This window comes from Euleptes europaea, chromosome 9 (assembly GCF_029931775.1).
Source record: "Euleptes europaea isolate rEulEur1 chromosome 9, rEulEur1.hap1, whole genome shotgun sequence".
Classification (NCBI taxonomy): Eukaryota; Metazoa; Chordata; class Lepidosauria; order Squamata; family Sphaerodactylidae; genus Euleptes; species Euleptes europaea.
Window position 1 is genome coordinate 26,684,095 of NC_079320.1, and position 17,647 is coordinate 26,701,741.

General features: G+C 46.6%; 1 protein-coding gene across 1 annotated transcript; it reads left to right on the forward strand.

Annotated features, from left to right (window-relative positions):
- Nucleotides 1-464: 464 nt before the first annotated feature.
- RRH (retinal pigment epithelium-derived rhodopsin homolog) lies at nt 465-16,487 on the forward strand. The gene is made up of 7 exons (XM_056855800.1): nt 465-697; nt 3,192-3,382; nt 5,187-5,286; nt 12,294-12,447; nt 13,825-13,993; nt 14,842-15,020; nt 16,362-16,487. Exons 1-7 carry the CDS (start codon nt 592-594, stop codon nt 16,462-16,464), a joined length of 1,002 nt encoding a protein of 333 aa, XP_056711778.1. The 5' UTR covers nt 465-591; the 3' UTR covers nt 16,465-16,487.
- Nucleotides 16,488-17,647: the final 1,160 nt, after the last annotated feature.

Genomic DNA, 17,647 nt, shown 5'->3' on the forward strand with positions numbered 1-17,647 from the left:
TCATGGGGGGAAATGGATAGGAAATGTATGGAGTATACCTGGAGAAACAGCAGTGTCTGTGCATGTGTGGCATTAAGAAAGTGTGGGGGGAAAGGGGTTGTTTTTGCTCCTGACTCTTAGATTTTGACCTGTGTCTTTAAATAGTTGTGTGTGTGTTTGGGGGGGGGGGAGCTTGACTGCACATTGTGAGCATCTTGGCAGTTTTGACAATCCTGACCAAAGCCAAAATCCAGTCTTTGCCTCTTTTTTGTAACATTTTAGAGGGGAAAATCAGTTGCGGTACAAATTGTGAGGACTCTGCAGCTTCTAATCTCTTTAGTAATAATGCCATGACGCATAAGAATCTTGTTAAAAAAACCTGCCCGGCTCTGTGCTGGTCTTTGTCGAGCTAACAAGCCTTTGCCTTTCATAGGCTGGGAATGTAAACCCCTTTGCTCTTTCGTCTAAATCCTGTTGGGAGCCTTTCAGTGCAGAAGGACTGCTCCAGTTTTGCAGAGGGAAGGAATTTGTCTGGAAAGGCTTGCTGTGTCCTTTGAATGGCCTCTTGCAAACTTGATCTGGAGGGGAATTCCCAACTTTCTTTTCCTCGCAATGTTTCTGAATGATTCCGCTAACTCTTCAGAAAAGGAACATGAACCTCATTCAGCTTTTACTCAGACTGAGCACAACATAGTTGCGGCTTATTTGATAACAGCAGGTATGAATGTTTGAATGGGATTTAGGACTTGGATTGAGGCATTCTGTGCTAACGTTGGCACAGTCCTCCCTGTGAAAAACCTGTCAAGATCGCTTTTCCTTTTTATAAAATTTTAAAAACATATGAAGTTGCAAAATATAAAGCTATAAACTCTTTTAACAGCTGTTGGTCACGCATTTTTAGAAAGATGAATTTGTCAGCAGTGTAGAAAGTAATGCAGGATATTCAGAGGGGCTTACATAAAAAGTGCGTATTCCTTACTGCTCCAGTATTAGGGATGTGACACCATATGAATGGTTGAAATTGGCTTAGGCTCACCTTCTGAAGTTGGGATGGCCAGAGAAGGGGTTTGATGGATGAGCAAAGTTCTCAGCCTTATTCATACTGACGGTGGTGGTTCTTAAAGTACCCTGGTCCCAGACCATTTGGGAATTTAAACACAATCAGCATTTTGAGCTTTCCAGAAGCGAACAGATAACCAGTGTTGCTGTTTCAATAACTGAGGTTTGTTCCTGATAGTTCATACCTCTTGGTGGTCTAGTTACTACATTCTGAGGCTTTGAACAGTCTTCAGAGGTGACCCCCTTGTAGAGCACATTACAGGAGTCCAGTCTGGATGTGACGAGAGCCTCAGATAACTAGAGTCAAATTCTGTCTATCAAGTTACACCTGTAGATGCACCCCCCCCAAGCTGCGCAAAGCCACTGCGTATCAGAAGAGGTGAGGTTCCATCTATTAGTGTGCCTTGGTTATGAACCTGCTACTTCCCTGCCCAGAACAGGCTGCCCTCTCTTGTGTAGGAGGGGACCACATGTGGGATATCTCCTTATGATTTGAACCAATTGTGAGAAAAAGGGTCCAGTTATGTGAAAAACAGCTTTTTGCTAAATTTTCTTCAGTGTTGTGCTAGGAATGAAACGATCTCTGCACTGGTCTTCCAGAGCAACATTTTTGTTTATACCCCACAGCAAATCACAAATGAATGGTGTTTTTTTTTTGTTTTTTTTTTGTAATTGCCTATTTATGAATGTGGCACAGGCAATCAATGGCAAACCAGGTCTGTTTGTCTCTTGCCTTGAAAACCCTACGGGATCGCCCCTCTGCTATGACTTGACGGGACTTTCCACCACCGTTTATGAATGTACAGGCTGAGGAGGCATTATAGGAGAACACCAGTAACACGGAACACTGCTACACTTACAGGGATGCCAATGCAAGCTTTCACAGCATAATCCCAAATAAAGTTTCTGGGCATGGTCCAAAGACACAGGTTAATATCCAGAGCCCATACCGCAAAGGGCTTTAAAAATCCAAATGAGCACTTGAATTAGTGGAACGAATTGGTAACCTGCAGAGCACTTTAAAGATGTAGTTCCTCATATGGCTATTGTGTTCCAAACTAATGCTGTTTCTGAAAACTTTCCAAAGTAGATAGGGGCTTTGGTTTGGATAGTACCGTGCAGGTTTCATAAGAAGGGTCCAGCCTGTTGAAAGACCTCTTGCAAGGTGTTAAGAGGACTTTGAGGTGTTGATGCCAGTCACAGAAAATATTGAACTGACGGAATCAGCATGCTGCAGCTTCTTCTGTTCAAAGGTCCAGCTTATTACAGTAATCAGCTTTCAGAGTAATTATTGCATGACCAGCTATAAGTGACCAGAATCTTTGTACGTGCTTCTCATCTCAGGACTTTTGCATTTTTCAGAGTTGAAAGTGTTGAGGAAAATCTGGGTCTGGAAGATCTGTCCATCTGCAAAACCAAAGGCTAACGTAGAAAAGATGTACATATGATAGCAAGATCAGCATCAGTATAAAACCAAGATTGTGTATGTGATGTAACTTGTAATTATAAAGGTAAAGGTACCCTATGCGAGCACTGGGTCATTCCTGACCCATGGAGTGACGTCACATCCCGACGTTTACTAGGCAGACTTTTGTTTTACAGGGTGGTTTGCCAGTGCCTTCCCCAGTCATCTTCCCTTTACCCCCAGCAAGCTGGGTACTCATTTTACCGACCACGGAAGGATGGGAGGCTGAGTCAGCCTTGAGCCGGCTACCTGAAAGCGACTTCCGTCGGGATCGAACTCAGGTTGTGAGCAGAGCTTTGGACTGCAGTACTGCAGCTTAACACTCTGCGCCACGGGGCTCTTAACTTGTAATTATTTTTAAGGAAAAGAATGGCCTTTGATAGCCTTTGTGATGTAGCAGCTAGCCAATGGGACTAGGCCTGGAAAGACCAAGGTTCAAGTTTACATGTGCCATGAAATTTAAAGGATGGCCCTAGGCCAGTCATTCTCTTTCAGCCTAACCTACCTCACAGGATTGTTGAGAGGATGAAATGAAGGGACCACTGAGTTGTTTAGAAGTACTAAACTTGTACATTAATTGTTGATTAATGACTTGATCTGTATGAGAGAAATCAGGCCAGACTGATATTTTCTGAATAAAAAATATCCAGTATTAAATGCTCCTCTGCCCTTTTCTGTCTCTTGACAGGAGTCATAAGCCTCCTGAGCAACTTTGTCGTACTGGGCATCTTTGTCAAATACAGGGAACTTCGGACAGCAACCAATGCCATTATTATCAACCTGGCTTTTACTGACATTGGAGTGAGCGGGATTGGTTACCCCATGTCAGCAGCTTCAGATCTGCATGGGAGCTGGAAATTTGGCCACGCAGGCTGCCAGGTACTGGGGCACTGGAAATCAGGCTTCACCTGTGCAGCTGTATAGGGAGGCTTTAGACCAGTTGGTTTTCTTTCAGCTTAGCCTTCCTCACAGGGTTGTTGGGAGAATAAAATGAGGGAGGGGAGAACCATATATACCACCCTGAGCTCCTTAAAGGAGTTGTGAGAGAAAAAGATGAACAATACTAGGAGGTACCCATTAAACTCCTTGAATGATTGGTTAATATGCCTGTTAGCGGTGGGATCCTCCTAGCAGCCCAATGTGAAAATCACACTGACCTGTGACCTTTTGCTTCTCATTGGAAAACGAACACTGAAAAGCTACAATTATTAATAATGTATGGGTCAATGTTCTTGCAAAGCGTAAGGATAACACACAGGATTTTTTTTGGCTGTATTTAGGTATGCTGATTTCAAGCACACCAGACTGCTGCAAGGCGTACAATGGACTAGGAGGTCTCCTTATGAATATTTATTAATACAGCACAAGCCATACAACAATATATATAAACTCTTATAAAATGCAAAATTAAAAGATGCCTGGGATACTTATAAAAATTCTACCTTGTTATAACAATATAAAATTCCATGCATGGCGAGATGTTAAAAGATTAGTGTTGGGGGGTCTCCATATAGTTTTTTTTTTGGGGGGGACATCTCCAATGTTGTACTATGGAGTTCCATGAACCAGCAATGCAGGAAGCAGGGGATGAGCTCCTCTCAGTTAATCGATGCACAGGGCTCCTTCCATTTCTCAAACTTAGTTAAATACATAAGATTAAGGCAAACCAGCATTCAGCTGATCAGCAGGGTGCTATGTAAGGTTAGGAAGCCCTGCACACAAGAGAAGATCTTCTCTGTCCAGAAGCCACCTGTAGAAAGTCTGGTTAGCCCTTTGCATCACACTTTTGATAGCAATGGTGAGAGGAACAAAAATAAATCTTTCCAACGCTAGGATGTGATTGTCCTCTGAATGAAACAATTGGCCCTAAAGGGACTTTGAAGATAAGCAAAATGCACAGAGTTAGTCTTACCACTAGAGGGTCCCCTAGGGTAGCATTCTTACTGCAGGAAAATGCAGAAAGGATTTTCGCTTCTAGCACTGTGTTGTACTTACACCTGTGAGGGTTATTAAGGTAAAGGTAGTCCCCTGTGCAAGCACTGGGTCATGGGTGATGTCACATCACGGCATTTACTAGGCAGGCTATGTTTATGGAATGGTTTGCCATTGCCTGCACTTGACCCCTAGCAAGCTGGGTACTCATTTTACCAATGACCAGAGGCCCTGATGCTGCCAGAAAAGGGGTTAGACTGGAGCTTGCGAATGACAACGTTAGTGGGTGAATTACAAGGAATTAGGGCTTGATGAGAAGTATGAAGCAGGAGGTCATCCGGAAGATGACTGAATGATACAACTATGGGATATGAAGGAAAAAGGAGAGAGTGATGGTAAAGAAGGGCTTGGGACAAAGGAGACAAAGAAGGCGAAGGCAGTCCAGGCAGGGAAGCTGCCTGGCTTCAGAACTCTTGGATCTAACTGAAGTGAGAGAACATTTTGTTTGGGATGGCAAAAGAAGCCCCCTGATCATTAATATAAATGGCATCTTGGCAACTTTATTCTTGAAAACATTTCTCTCGTAAGTGCAGTGATGGTAAAAATATAAACCTACTGATCTTGGAATACACAGCTGTGGACAGCAGTGCTTGCTTTGTAACAGCGAAGGGAGCAGGATTCCAGACCTTCAGAAATAACATGAATAACACAAATGGCTTAACAATCGTAATATTATCTTCTCAAATTTCAGATCTATGCGGCTTTAAATATCTTTTTTGGAATGGCGAGTATCGGTTTGCTGACTGTGGTAGCAATTGATCGCTACCTGACAATCTGCAAGCCCCATATAGGTACTGTAGTCCTTTTCCTTGCACAGATATGCATTTGTTTCATTTACAAAACTGAATAGAGGTTTAGACCATTTCTTCTCAAGTAAAGCCATTACTTGCTTTTCCATATTCTCTGACTTTGCATACTGCTTGTATATAGTGGCACTAGCCATCCAAGAATTTGTCGTTTATGCTGTCTTTTAGAGTTGTGCACCAGAAAGGAGGTTGCACCATAGCTGCAATACCTATATTGCATTTCCCCGCCTCCAACAATTCCCTCCAGTTGCCAACACTGTCCACCTGTCAGCCCTTGGCCCACAGAACCAGAAATCACCACAAAGTCATATAGAGTCCAAACAGATGGCTTTTACTGGTCAAATAGGCATACAGTGCAAATGAATAAAATGACAGCTATGAGAGACTCACTAGCTGGGAGATAATATAAGGCAGAAAAGGCGGGAGATTACAAGCATAGGCTGAATACAGTTTCCCAGGAGCTGAGTTCCCAGGCCTAGGTATGCGACCTTGAGGGCCAGACAGTACAACGCAGAGACAGAGGCAATAACGAAACCGAGATAGCAGCCTGACATTCTGCTCCCCTCAAGGCCCCCTCCCAGTTCGCAAGGGGGCTGGCTTATCCGGGTAAGCAATGTGAAAGGCGTTGACGAGGTCGGGGGCGGAGACATCCCGTGCGCGCACCCATTCGTCATAGGCAGGGGGGAAATGTTTCCAACGGACTAAATACTGCAGGTTGCCATGGTGAACACGGGAGTCAAGGATCTTGGAGACTTCGAAGTGTTCCTCCCCCCCCACCATGATGGGTTGCGCAGGAGGTGGATCCGGATGCCACTGTGGAGAAGCAACATGGGGTTTGAGGAGGCTAATGTGGAAAACAGGGTGCACACGCCTCAAGGATTTGGGGAGAGCCAGTTCCACCGTGACAGGGTTTATGACCCGGGTGATGGGGAAAGGGCCAATGAATTTAGCACTGAGCTTATGGCACGGACGGGTGGAACGGAGATTTTTGGTGGAAAGGTAAACCAAAGCACCCACTTGCAGATCACCCCCGGGGGAGCGATGTTTGTCAGCTTGCGCTTTGTATTTACACTTGGCCCGGTCGAGGTTGCTAACGAGCCAGGGCCAAGTGGTACGGAGGGCGTGTGCCCAGGAGGCAATGTCGGGGTTCCCCTCCCCCTCTACATCATCTGCAGGAGCAATAGGACTGAAATCTTGTCCATACACAGCAAAAAATGGGCTAAAACCTGTGGATTGATGCATGGCATTATTGTAGGCATATTCTGCTAAAGGTAACAGTTCCACCCAGTCATCCTGGTGGTAGTTAACATAACAGCGTAAATAACATTCAAGTACAGCATTGACACGTTCAGTTTGACCATCAGTTTGAGGATGGTATGCACTAGACAACCCTTGTTCCACTCCCACCAACTTGAGGAAAGCTTTCCAAAACTTAGAAACGAAACCACTTCCGCGGTCACAAATTATCTTACGCGGAAACGAATGTAAACGAAAGATATGCGTCACGAAGAGGTGGGCCAGTTTCTGAGCAGAGGGGATCCTTGCGCATGGAATCAAATGTATTTGTTTAGAAAACAAATCAGTAACAACCCACAACACAGTTTTACCCCCACTGAGAGGGAGATCAGTCATAAAGTCCATAGCAATCACTTCCCAAGGTTTGCTGGGCGTTTCAAGAGGTTGTAGCAGTCCCGGGGGTTTGCCCTGCGATCGTTTCGCAGCGGCACAAACGGGACAGCTGCGGATGAAGGAGTCAATGTCGGAACGCATTCCCCCCCACCAGAACTGTCTGCGCAATAAGTGAAGGGTTTTCAGAAACCCAAAGTGCCCAGCTGTTTTGGCTCCATGAGCTAAATGTAAAACGTCCTTCCGGAGAGCTTTGGGTACATACAATTTCGAGTCCTTGTACCAGGACCCTCCCTGTTCCAAAACACCAGGAGGTAGGGTATGAGCGGAGCGTTCTAAAAGGCACTGGTCCCGAAGGACATTTAAAAAGGACTCGGAGATGGGGATTTTGGAGGGGGCCCCCCCGTCGGCCATGGAGATCTTAGAAACAGTTATGGGGCTAGTGCTTACGTGCGGCGGCGCGCAGACTGCAGGCGGCTGGGCGGCCGGAGGGGTAGGAAGGGCGGGAACGCCGGTCTGTTGCGGTGGCGGCTGGGCAGCCGGTTGGGCTGGCGGAGCTTGTAAGTTGGGTAAGGCGTGCTGATGCTGGGATCGAGTTTGCACAGCCAGCATAGGTAGGGCCCCACGTTGCATAGGGGTGAACAGAGAGTTGGTGGGTCTCTCGAGTTTTACCGGATATTGTGGTAAACGGGAGAGGGCATCCGCGAGAACGTTCTGCTTCCCAGGGACGTGCTTCAGGGTGAAACGGAACTGAGCAAAGAACTCCGCCCACCGTTGTTGTTTCGCCGATAGCTTATGGGACCCCGTGAGGGCAGCTAGATTTTTGTGATCGGTCCAAACCTCAAAGGGGACTTTAGACCCTTCCAAGAATTGTCGCCATAGAGTCAGTGCATGATGAACTGCTGAGGCCTCTTTCTCCCAGATGGGCCAGTTTAATTGAGCGTGCGCAAATTTTTTTGAAAAGTAAGCGCAAGGGTGAAGAAGACCATCCGGTCCTTGCTGGAGGAGAGCCCCTCCCATGGCTACATCGGAAGCATCGACTTGCACAATGAACATTTGATTTGGGTCTGGGTGCCGTAGCACCGGCTCCGAAGTGAAGAGGCGTTTGAGGGCCAGAAAAGCGGCTTGGCATTGCTCAGTCCATAGGATTTTTGCGGAGGGCAAGGCAGCCGAGCTTACTTTTCCCTTAGTTTTCAGTAGGTCCGTAATGGGTAGAGCCACCTGGGCGAAGTTAGGGATGAATCCCCGATAGAAGTTTGCAAATCCCAGAAATTGTTGTACTTGCTTACGGTTGGTGGGGGGAGTCCAATCGAGGACGGCTTGGACTTTGGCGGGGTCCATGCGAAGACCTTGGTGGGAGATGATGTATCCCAAAAACGTGAGTTTGCTTTGATGAAATTCGCACTTAGCTAGTTTTGCGAAAAGTTGATGGTCACGCAGGCGTTGCAGAACTTCCCGGACCAGAGCCACATGCTCGTTCATAGTTTTCGAATAAATGAGAATGTCATCTAAATAGACCACCACCCCACGATATAGAAGGTCATGTAGGATTTCATTGATGAGTTGCATGAAGACCCCCGGGGCCCCTTTTAATCCGAACGGCATCACAAGGAATTCATACATTCCGAAACAGCTAGAGAAGGCAGTGAGGTGCTCATCCCCTTCGCGGATACGGACTCGGTAGTAAGCTTCCACCAAGTCTAATTTAGAGAACACACGGCCTTCCTGTCCCAAAATATCCGATATTAATGGGATAGGATAGGCGTTGGTCTGGGTAACCGCATTGAGCTTTCTGAAGTCAATGCACAGGCGAAGGTCGCCCTCTTTTTTCCGGACGAAAAACGCGGGGGCCGAGTTTGGGGCATTCGAAGGGCGAATGAACCCTCTGGCGAGGTTTTTGTCCAAAAAGTCCCGGAGGACAGTGCGCTCGGAAGCGCTCATAGGGTAAATCTTACTCTTGGTTAATGTGCAGTCCTTTACCACTTCAATCGCACAGTCTGAGGCCCGGTGGGGGGGTAAGGCATCACATTCCCTAAGGTCGAAGACATCTTCAAAGTCCCGGTATACAGCAGGTAGAACCGGTGGTGCTGGGGCAGTAGAGGTTAATGCTGGAACGGGCGGATATAGCAGAGCAAAGTTCTGCCGATGCTGGTCGCAGGTGGGACTAGCGAAGGAGATAGTGTTTGTTTCCCAATCAATACTGGGACTATGTCCTTTAATCCAGTTAATTCCCAAGACCACTTCAAATCGGATAGGGGCTATAGTGAAGTCTATTTGTTCCCAGTGGGAACCAATTCCCATTGCCACCCCTATGGTGCGGTGATCAACTGGACCCCCCTGGAAATGGCTTCCGTCCATTTGGGCAAATTGGACGGGGGCAGGTAAAGCCTCAGAGTCGGCTCTGAGTGCAGCAAAAGTGGCTTCGCTTATGAGAGTGCGACAGCAACCGGAGTCAATTAGTGCTTTGACGGGGAGTTGTGGGCCACCGTTAAGGTGTTGTAAAACTGCATCCACGTAGACGGTGGAGTCCACTTCTTTGATTTTGGTAGGAGCATTCGGTTTGATAGGAAGATCCTGAGAGGTCTGTGGAGACGCTCCATTCACCACAGACCGGAGCCGTTTTTTGACAAGTCGAGGGGAGATTCCAGGTTTAAGGCTGGAGAAATCCAAGGATTTTCCTCATCCGAAGAGGGAAAGTTGTCCCCCAATGGGGCACTTGTAATCCGAGACCCGGCGGGGTCGTTGGTAGTAGGCAGGGAGGCTGGGTCCCCGGCATGGAGTGCAGAGGGTGTGGGTCTTCCCGGAGCTGCGCTGCGGGTGGCCGCGGTGCCTCTGCGTGGTGGACGACCTCGGGCGCGGGTTGTCGTGCTGGGACGAAATAATTCCTGGCGGCGCGGGCAAACGGCTGCAAAGTGGCCCATTTCTCCGCAAGTAAGACAGGCACCCCTCTGAAATCGGGCTTCACGTTCCTGGGGCGGACGTGGGGGATTTCGTGGGACGAGCAGTGGTGCCTTGGGTTGAGGCTTTTGGGTGCCTTTTTCCTTGTGCTTTTGACGGACGAGAGAAATAAAGCGTCGGCGGCTTTCCACTTCCTCGGCTAATAGGATCCAGTCTTCGAGGGTATCAGGATCGCCCCGCATGTAAGACCAGTTCAGAATGTCAGGATGCAAGGCTTCCCTGAAATGATGGATCAGGGTGGTCTCGGGCCAACCTACAATTTTACTTGCCAGTCGTTGAAATTCATCGGCAAATTCTCGAACTGTAGCAGAGCCTTGTTTTAATTGTAAGAGTTCCGTTTTGGCTCTTTCCCCCAGGAAGGGGTCCTCAAACCTCCTTCTCAGGGCAGTCATGAAGTTGTTGAGGGAACGAATAGCACGAGAGCGGGTGTCAAACTGGAGGACCATCCAGTCAGCCGCTTTACCTGTCAGAAGGGAAGCTACGTAACGCACCCGGCTATCTTCCGTGGGGAAAAGTTGTCCTTGTTCTCGCATATAACTGTCCACTTGATGCAAGAAACAAGGCAAAGTCTCGAGAGATCCGTCGTACGTAGTCCTCAATTTGAGTTGCTTCCAAGGGCCGGGCGCAGGTTGGCCCGGTTGCACGGGTGGTCCGGGCGGAGGAACAACAGGAGCTCCAGGAGGCAAGGGTGGAGCAGGCACATTAGCGGGTGGTTGGGGTGGCTGTACGGGTACCCCCTGACCCAGTATCGGAACGGGCTGTCTCTGAGCTATCAGGGTTTGTTGTAATTGCCTGTTCTCCTGAAGCATACGTTCCATTAGTTCCTGGAGTTGATCAACACGGTCGGAGAGCTCCCGATTCTGGGCTCGTAAGAGATGAACCTCCTCACTTGGGCCACCAGTAAGATGAGGTTTACTGGTCCGGAAGCTTGTGGCCCATTGAGAGCTATCCCCATATAGAGCCTCGTCTTCAGACTCTCCTGAGTCTCGACGTCGGTCAGCCAAACGGCGTGCGCGTTGGGTCGCGCGCGACGGGACAAACGCCGGGGAAAAAGACAGACCTGATAGCCCTTGTACATTGTCCTTGGGGCGCGTGTCCACGTTCGCCCGATCCCTAATCCTTGCTGCAGCCGCCCTGGCTGCTTCCGCAGCTTCTCTCTCTCTTGCGACCTTAGCCGCTTCGGCGGCTTGCTGATCCGCAAGAACTTTGGCGTTCTCAAGTCTTAGGGCAGCCTCTGCCGTAATGCGCGGCAAAAGTTCTGTCTCCAGGAGTGAGAGTATGGGGTCGGGTTCCCCGCCCAGCAGAGGTTGTACTCGAACCGCCAGTGCGGGTGCCTCGGCTCCAAAAGTCGAGGTCAAAACTTGAGCCAAGGTGGCTACCGGGGTGTCCTTTGTACATTCCACAAGGAGAAGAGCGGTGCTAATAGCGACTCGCTTGGCCTCAGCCTGACAGCTGGCTGCGTCCGGGATCAGGGAAAAACCCTCCGGCGGGGCTCCCGCCATGGTAGAAAGAGTTTCTCGAGAAATAAGATTATCCAAAAGTCCAGTTAATATTTGTAAATCCTCAGTTGCCAACCGGGCATCGTCCAGTAATTGATCCAAGTCTTGAAGATCTAAACGAGTATCAGTATCCTCCGACGTCAACATCCAGAGAGTTCCTTTAAGAGATTGCCACTGTTCCTGTACCAGTCCCCTCAAGCGGCAAACCTCTCGGGTAGTCCGGAAAAGTTCAGCGATTAAGTCTTGTAACAGAGTAGGATCCTCAGAGAAGGGCTCCAGGGTAGTAGATCACCTGGAGAGCTGCACAGCTCCCATCCAAGTGGCAGGCGAACCCCCCTGGGCTCCAGCCTGGCTAGTAGAATGGTGAAGAGATAGCTGTCATAATGTCAGCCCTTGGCCCACAGAACCAGAAATCACCACAAAGTCATATAGAGTCCAAACAGATGGCTTTTACTGGTCAAATAGGCATACAGTGCAAACGAATAAAATGACAGCTATGAGAGACTCACTAGCTGGGAGATAATATAAGGCAGAAAAGGCGGGAGATTACAAGCATAGGCTGAATACAGTTTCCCAGGAGCTGAGTTCCCAGGCCTAGGTATGCGACCTTGAGGGCCAGACAGTACAACGCAGAGACAGAGGCAATAACGAAACCGAGATAGCAGCCTGACACCACCCTACCTGTATAAAAAAGCAGCCACCCCAAACGTCAGCTCTATAAGGACTCACAACTCACCAGAGGGTTCCCATTCACAAGTTGAAGGCTTAGGGCAAGGTTTGTGGTAACCATGTTCCTTTACTCCCCCCTTTTAGTCAAGTATTAAAGCTTTAAATGTGGATTAAACTTTGTTCTGAATTTTAAAAGTTACATGTGAATAAACGGAGGTAATGCTGTGTATTTTACAATAGGTAGAAGCCTCTCTGCTCGCAGCTATACATTCCTGATTCTTGCTGCCTGGATTAATGCAGTTTTTTGGGCCTCAATGCCTGTAGTGGGTTGGGCAAGCTACGCCCCTGATCCAACTGGAGCCACCTGTACTGTAAACTGGAGAAAAAATGACAAGTATGTTTTGAAGTGTGGGATAGTGTCTCTGTTTGCATTGCTTCATAATTCTTGTAGTGTGCCTTATCTTGGGGAACATCACATTTGCTGGGAGGAGGGGGAGGAAAGAGATGAGAGAAGCAAATGAAAGATACCTCTGTCCTCTGCCTTCCCCTCCAAAAATGCACAGGCCAGATTCTCATTCAGAGGTTCATGTGCTTTTTCTGTCTTGTGGGGGAGAGAGGAGGAGTCAGAGAAAGAGCATAGGTCACCCCACTGACTTCATCTGTTTTGGAGAGAAGAAGCTTACCAATAAGGCAATGGAAAGGATAGTTATGAGTCTATCCCAACATAAAGAGGCATGTTGCCTCTCCCAACATAAAACTGAAATCATGTGGCCATGTGGGTTGTATCTGTTATCTGTATTCCATTTGAATAGATAATTAGGGTTGCCAGCCTCCAGATACTAGCTGGAGATCTCCTGATATTACAACTGATCTCCAGCCTATAGAGGTCAATTCACCTGGAGAAAATGCCGCTTTGGCTTTTGTGGGGAACATTCTCCCTTGTTGGCCTAGTTCAGACATCCCATCACTACCTAGTTGCCAAAGATCGTTGGACATCCAGGAACTCAGACTTTCTTCCTCCATCCAGTTTGGGCTTGCATGCTTCCCTTTCCAATTAGGTTTATCTATGGGGTTGCCAGGTTCCTCTTGGCAATGGGCAGGAGGTTTTTGGGGTGGAGCCTGAGGAGGGCAAGGGTTGGGGGAGGGGAGGGACTTAAATGCCATAGAGTCCAATTGCCAAAGCGGCCATTTTCTGCAGGTGAACTGATCTCTATCAGCTGGAGATCAGTTGTAATAGCAGGAGATCTCCAGCTAGTCCCTGGGAGTTGGCAACCCTATTTACATATTCTGTGGAACAATAGGAGCATGGGAGCCTGCCTGGCCTCCTCAGGATGGCCATTCCACCAGGTGGGAACCACATTAGAAAATGATCAGGTACGGGCAGCTGTCAATGTTGCCCTTTTGTAGGGTGGCACCTTCAGAAGGCTTTATACAGATGGTTGCAGCTGTCACAGTGCGGCGCCACCGGGTACACAATTCAGACATTCATCAGCCCCATGTGGGAGAGGTCCCCTGCATGGAGCTGCTGGGCCACACAGTTCATCTCTTGATGTGATCTCAGATGGGTTGCATACCCTGCGGCAGCCAAATGGAGCCGAATGGGTGTCTGAACTAGACCCTTTAAAATGCTGGTGGTGTTGTGGGTTGTGTGGTATCAAAAGGTCAAAATTCTGTCAGAACATCTGACATGTCAGTTCTAAACTTACAATAAAACCAGATTGGACAGCGTTTTCCAGTTACTTCCATCTTGTTCGTATTTTTCAACTTTCAGATCCTTTGTTTCCTACACAATGACAGTAATTGCTGTAAATTTTGTCATCCCCTTATCGGTCATGTTTTACTGTTACTACAATGTTTCACACACCATGAAGCAGTATGCCAGAAGCAATTGTCTGGAAAGCATCGACGCAGACTGGTCTGATCAAGCTGATGTAACTAAGGTATGGTCATTTGGACAGTTCCTGGGTAGGGCATTCCTGCATGGATATACCTGCATCGAGCCTCACACACCTGTAAGGTCACTGACTCCCCTCAGTCTCCCTCTGAAAATTATTCTTATCATCCCTGCCTTCCTCCCTCTTGTATTTCTGACAGAGTTTATAAGCCCTGTGTTCTTGTGGCGTGATGCTTCTATGATTTGTACCATTCCCAGCTGACTGAATAGAAACATTACAGCGGAGGACAGACTTGTTCTATCCTGGGGTCCATAAGGCTGCCACTGACCTCAGAGCACCTGAAAAATGATCCCAAATAAACCTTGAATAGATTCCCCCCCCCCATTCAAACTATATTTTAGATCAAATACATGACAGCCTTTTCTTGTTGAATTTTGGCAAACCAGCAAATTGCATTTGACTACAATGCAAACCAGCAAATTTGGTATATATGTTAGACTTTGTCAGCATTCTAGTAAATTATATAAATTCTGAAAAGCTGTCAAAGAGAAAAAATATTAAATTTAATATGGCCTGTTCAAGCACAGATGATAATAAGTATCTGAAACTGCTGGACCTCTTAAACTCATGCTAGAATTTAATGTGAATAATTCCATTCTCTTTTTAAAGTTCTACATAAAGGCTCAAATGCTTAAGTATTTCTATATCCCAAATCCTAAAAAACCTCAATTCTTAATATGTTCCATTGAAATTAATGCTAATTTAAGAGCAAATAAAGGGGATTAGAAATAAAAGGGATTAGAGATGAGGAATGAGGAACTGATTTAAATATATATTAAAAAAGCAATACAAATATCTGTGACATTATAACAAACTCACTTTCTCTTCTACAGATGTCTGTTGTTATGATTTTAATGTTTCTTCTGGCTTGGTCTCCATATTCTATTGTGTGTTTATGGGCATCTTTTGGAGACCCCCAAAAAATTTCTCCGGTCATGGCGATCATAGCACCGCTCTTTGCCAAGTCATCCACATTTTATAATCCCTGTATTTATGTCATTGCAAACAAAAAGTAAGTGGTTCCTTTGACTAGATAGTTCATGACAGATGGTGGAAATCTTGCCCCACAACCACAATTTATGTGCTTGTTGATTCTTGGTAGTGTTGCCAATTCTGGATTGGGTTATTCCTAGAGATTTGGGGTGCTGCCAGGAGTGGGTGAAGTTTGGGAGAGGGGAGGGAGCTGAGCAAGGAAGTGATACCATAGAGTCCACCCTCCAAAGCTGCCATTTTCTTCAGGGAAACTGATATCTGAGAGCCAGCATGGTGTAGTGGTTAAGAGCGGTGGTTTGGAGCAGTGGAGTCTGATCTGGAGAACACTGCTGATATTAGGGTTGCCAGGTCCCTCTTCACCATCGGTGGGAGGTTTTTGGGGTGGAGCCTGAAGAGAGCAGGGTTTGGGGAGGGGAGGGACTTCAATGCCATAGAGTCCAATTGCCAAGGTAGCCATTTTCTCCAGGCGAACTGATCTCTCTCAACTGGTCACCAGTTGTAATAGTGGGAGATCCCCAGCTACTACCTGGAGGTTGGCAACCCTAGCTGATATGCACTTCTTACTCAGTGTGGGACTTCTGCAGGAGTAGTTACTACCTCTTTTCACAGGATCCTCAAGTTGTCTTAATTGTTGCCTGTTCTACACCATGCTCCTTCTCCATTATTGCCACATTCTAATCTTAGAATTGTGCAGTTTTACTGCCCTGTCTTTTCTCTCTTCCTCATCCATTTACCATCATAATCTGAGGATCTTTAAATACATCAGTATTCGTAGCACAGTAAGGGACACTGTCTTCAGAGGGCCCCACTGGTAGCTATGGTTTTGTTTGTTTTTTCCCTCCTCTTTTTTTCTCAGTTGAAGGACCCCCTTATTATTCTGAGGAAATATGTAGGATTTATAGTTATACAAATAGGAAGGTCAAGAGTTGCCATTTCTGAGGAACAGCTTAAGCAAATGATCATACGCAGTTCTGAGGGATTGTGTTGGAAATTGTAAGAATGTACCTTAAATTCTTCTGACCACATGAAGTGGCTTTATACGGACTCTGAGCATTGACTACTCTGACTGTTAGCAGCTCTTCAGGGTATCAGGCAGAAGTCTTTCTCATCACGTACTCTCGGAGACTTAGAGTTGGAAGGGGCCATACAGGCCATCTAGTCCAACCCCCTGCTTAATGCAGGATCAGCCTAGATCATCCCTGACAAGTGTTTGTAACTTGTAACTGGAGATGCTGGTGATGGAGCCTAGGACTGTCTGCATGCTAAGCAGATGCTCTACCACTGAGCCATGGCCCTTCCCTTAAACCTCTGAATGGATTTCCATTGTCCAAAACCAAAAAAACATTTCTCCTTGCTGCAGGTTTCGAAGGGCCATCCTTGCAATGGTTCGATGTCAGACTCAACCGGAGATAACCAACAACAACGCTTTGCCAATGAGCGTGTCTCAAAGCACAATCGCATAAGGAAGCTGCTGGAAAACACTTCCGCTCCCTTTACTTGCTCGTATCTTTTGCAAGCAGATTTCCTGGAAAGAAAAGTGGGGCCTGTTTCACAGATAGCTTGGCTTCCCATCAAATGAACAGACTTCATAGATGATCAGATTAAAGTATGAAGCTGCCTTATATGGAGTCAGGCCATTCGTCCATCGTGCTTAGTATTATCACCAGGTTGACTCTTTGGCAGCCGGGGGGATACAAGCATCCCTATCTGTTGCCACACGAGAAGCAGGAGTTCTTGTTGGTGTTGTGCCGGCTGTTACCAATAGTAGCATTACGCCAACAAAGGGACCTTTTCGCTTGACCCTTTGTGCAACTGCTTAGAATTAAGCCATTAGGAGGCATTTCTACTATTAGGATCAATCTGTTAGAATGCCATTTCTAGTCTTTAAATGGCTTCAAAAGGGTTTGGACAAGTCTGTGGAGGATAGGTTCATTATACTGCATTCAAACATGGAGGCTAAATGGAGCCTCCATGTTTGAATGCAGTATATCCTTGAAAATCAGTTGATGTGGGGCAATGACAAGGCAAAGTTTGGCCTCTGCTTGTAGACATTCTACTTGGCAACTATAGGAAACAGGATGCTGAACTAGATGGACCTCTGGTCTGATTCAGCAGGGCTACTGTAATATTCTTAGCATATATAATAAAGCGAAATCTACATTGGTAAGTGCTATTGTTTTACTTTTGTTCTTTCTCACAGTTATTAATATCTAATAGATTTTGTACCTGTCAGGTGAAAGGAATTATGATCAAGGCAGAGAGGAAAGAAAAACGAAGCAAGCATATAAGCTGTACTACAGTAACAAATGTTATTTATTTCTTATAACTTTGGATATTCATGTCTCCTTTTTCTGAACGCAGCCAAATAGTGGCATTGATTATTGCTTTCTGTTGCTGCGTCTTGTTGGTTTCATTGTTACCAAACACACTGATCTCCATCGGAAATAATACTCAGAAATGATGTAATTATAGCTGATAAAGTACTCTGTGCTGAAAAGTAAATGTCTGGTTGTTTTGGAAGAAGAGCAAAGGATAAACTGGTTATGTTTCTGACCAATCAGAGGCAACTTTTTGAGATTATTGTACTCAATTGCTTCTGTGTGCCATCTGCTGCTGATTTTCAGTACACATTAAATGCTTATTTCT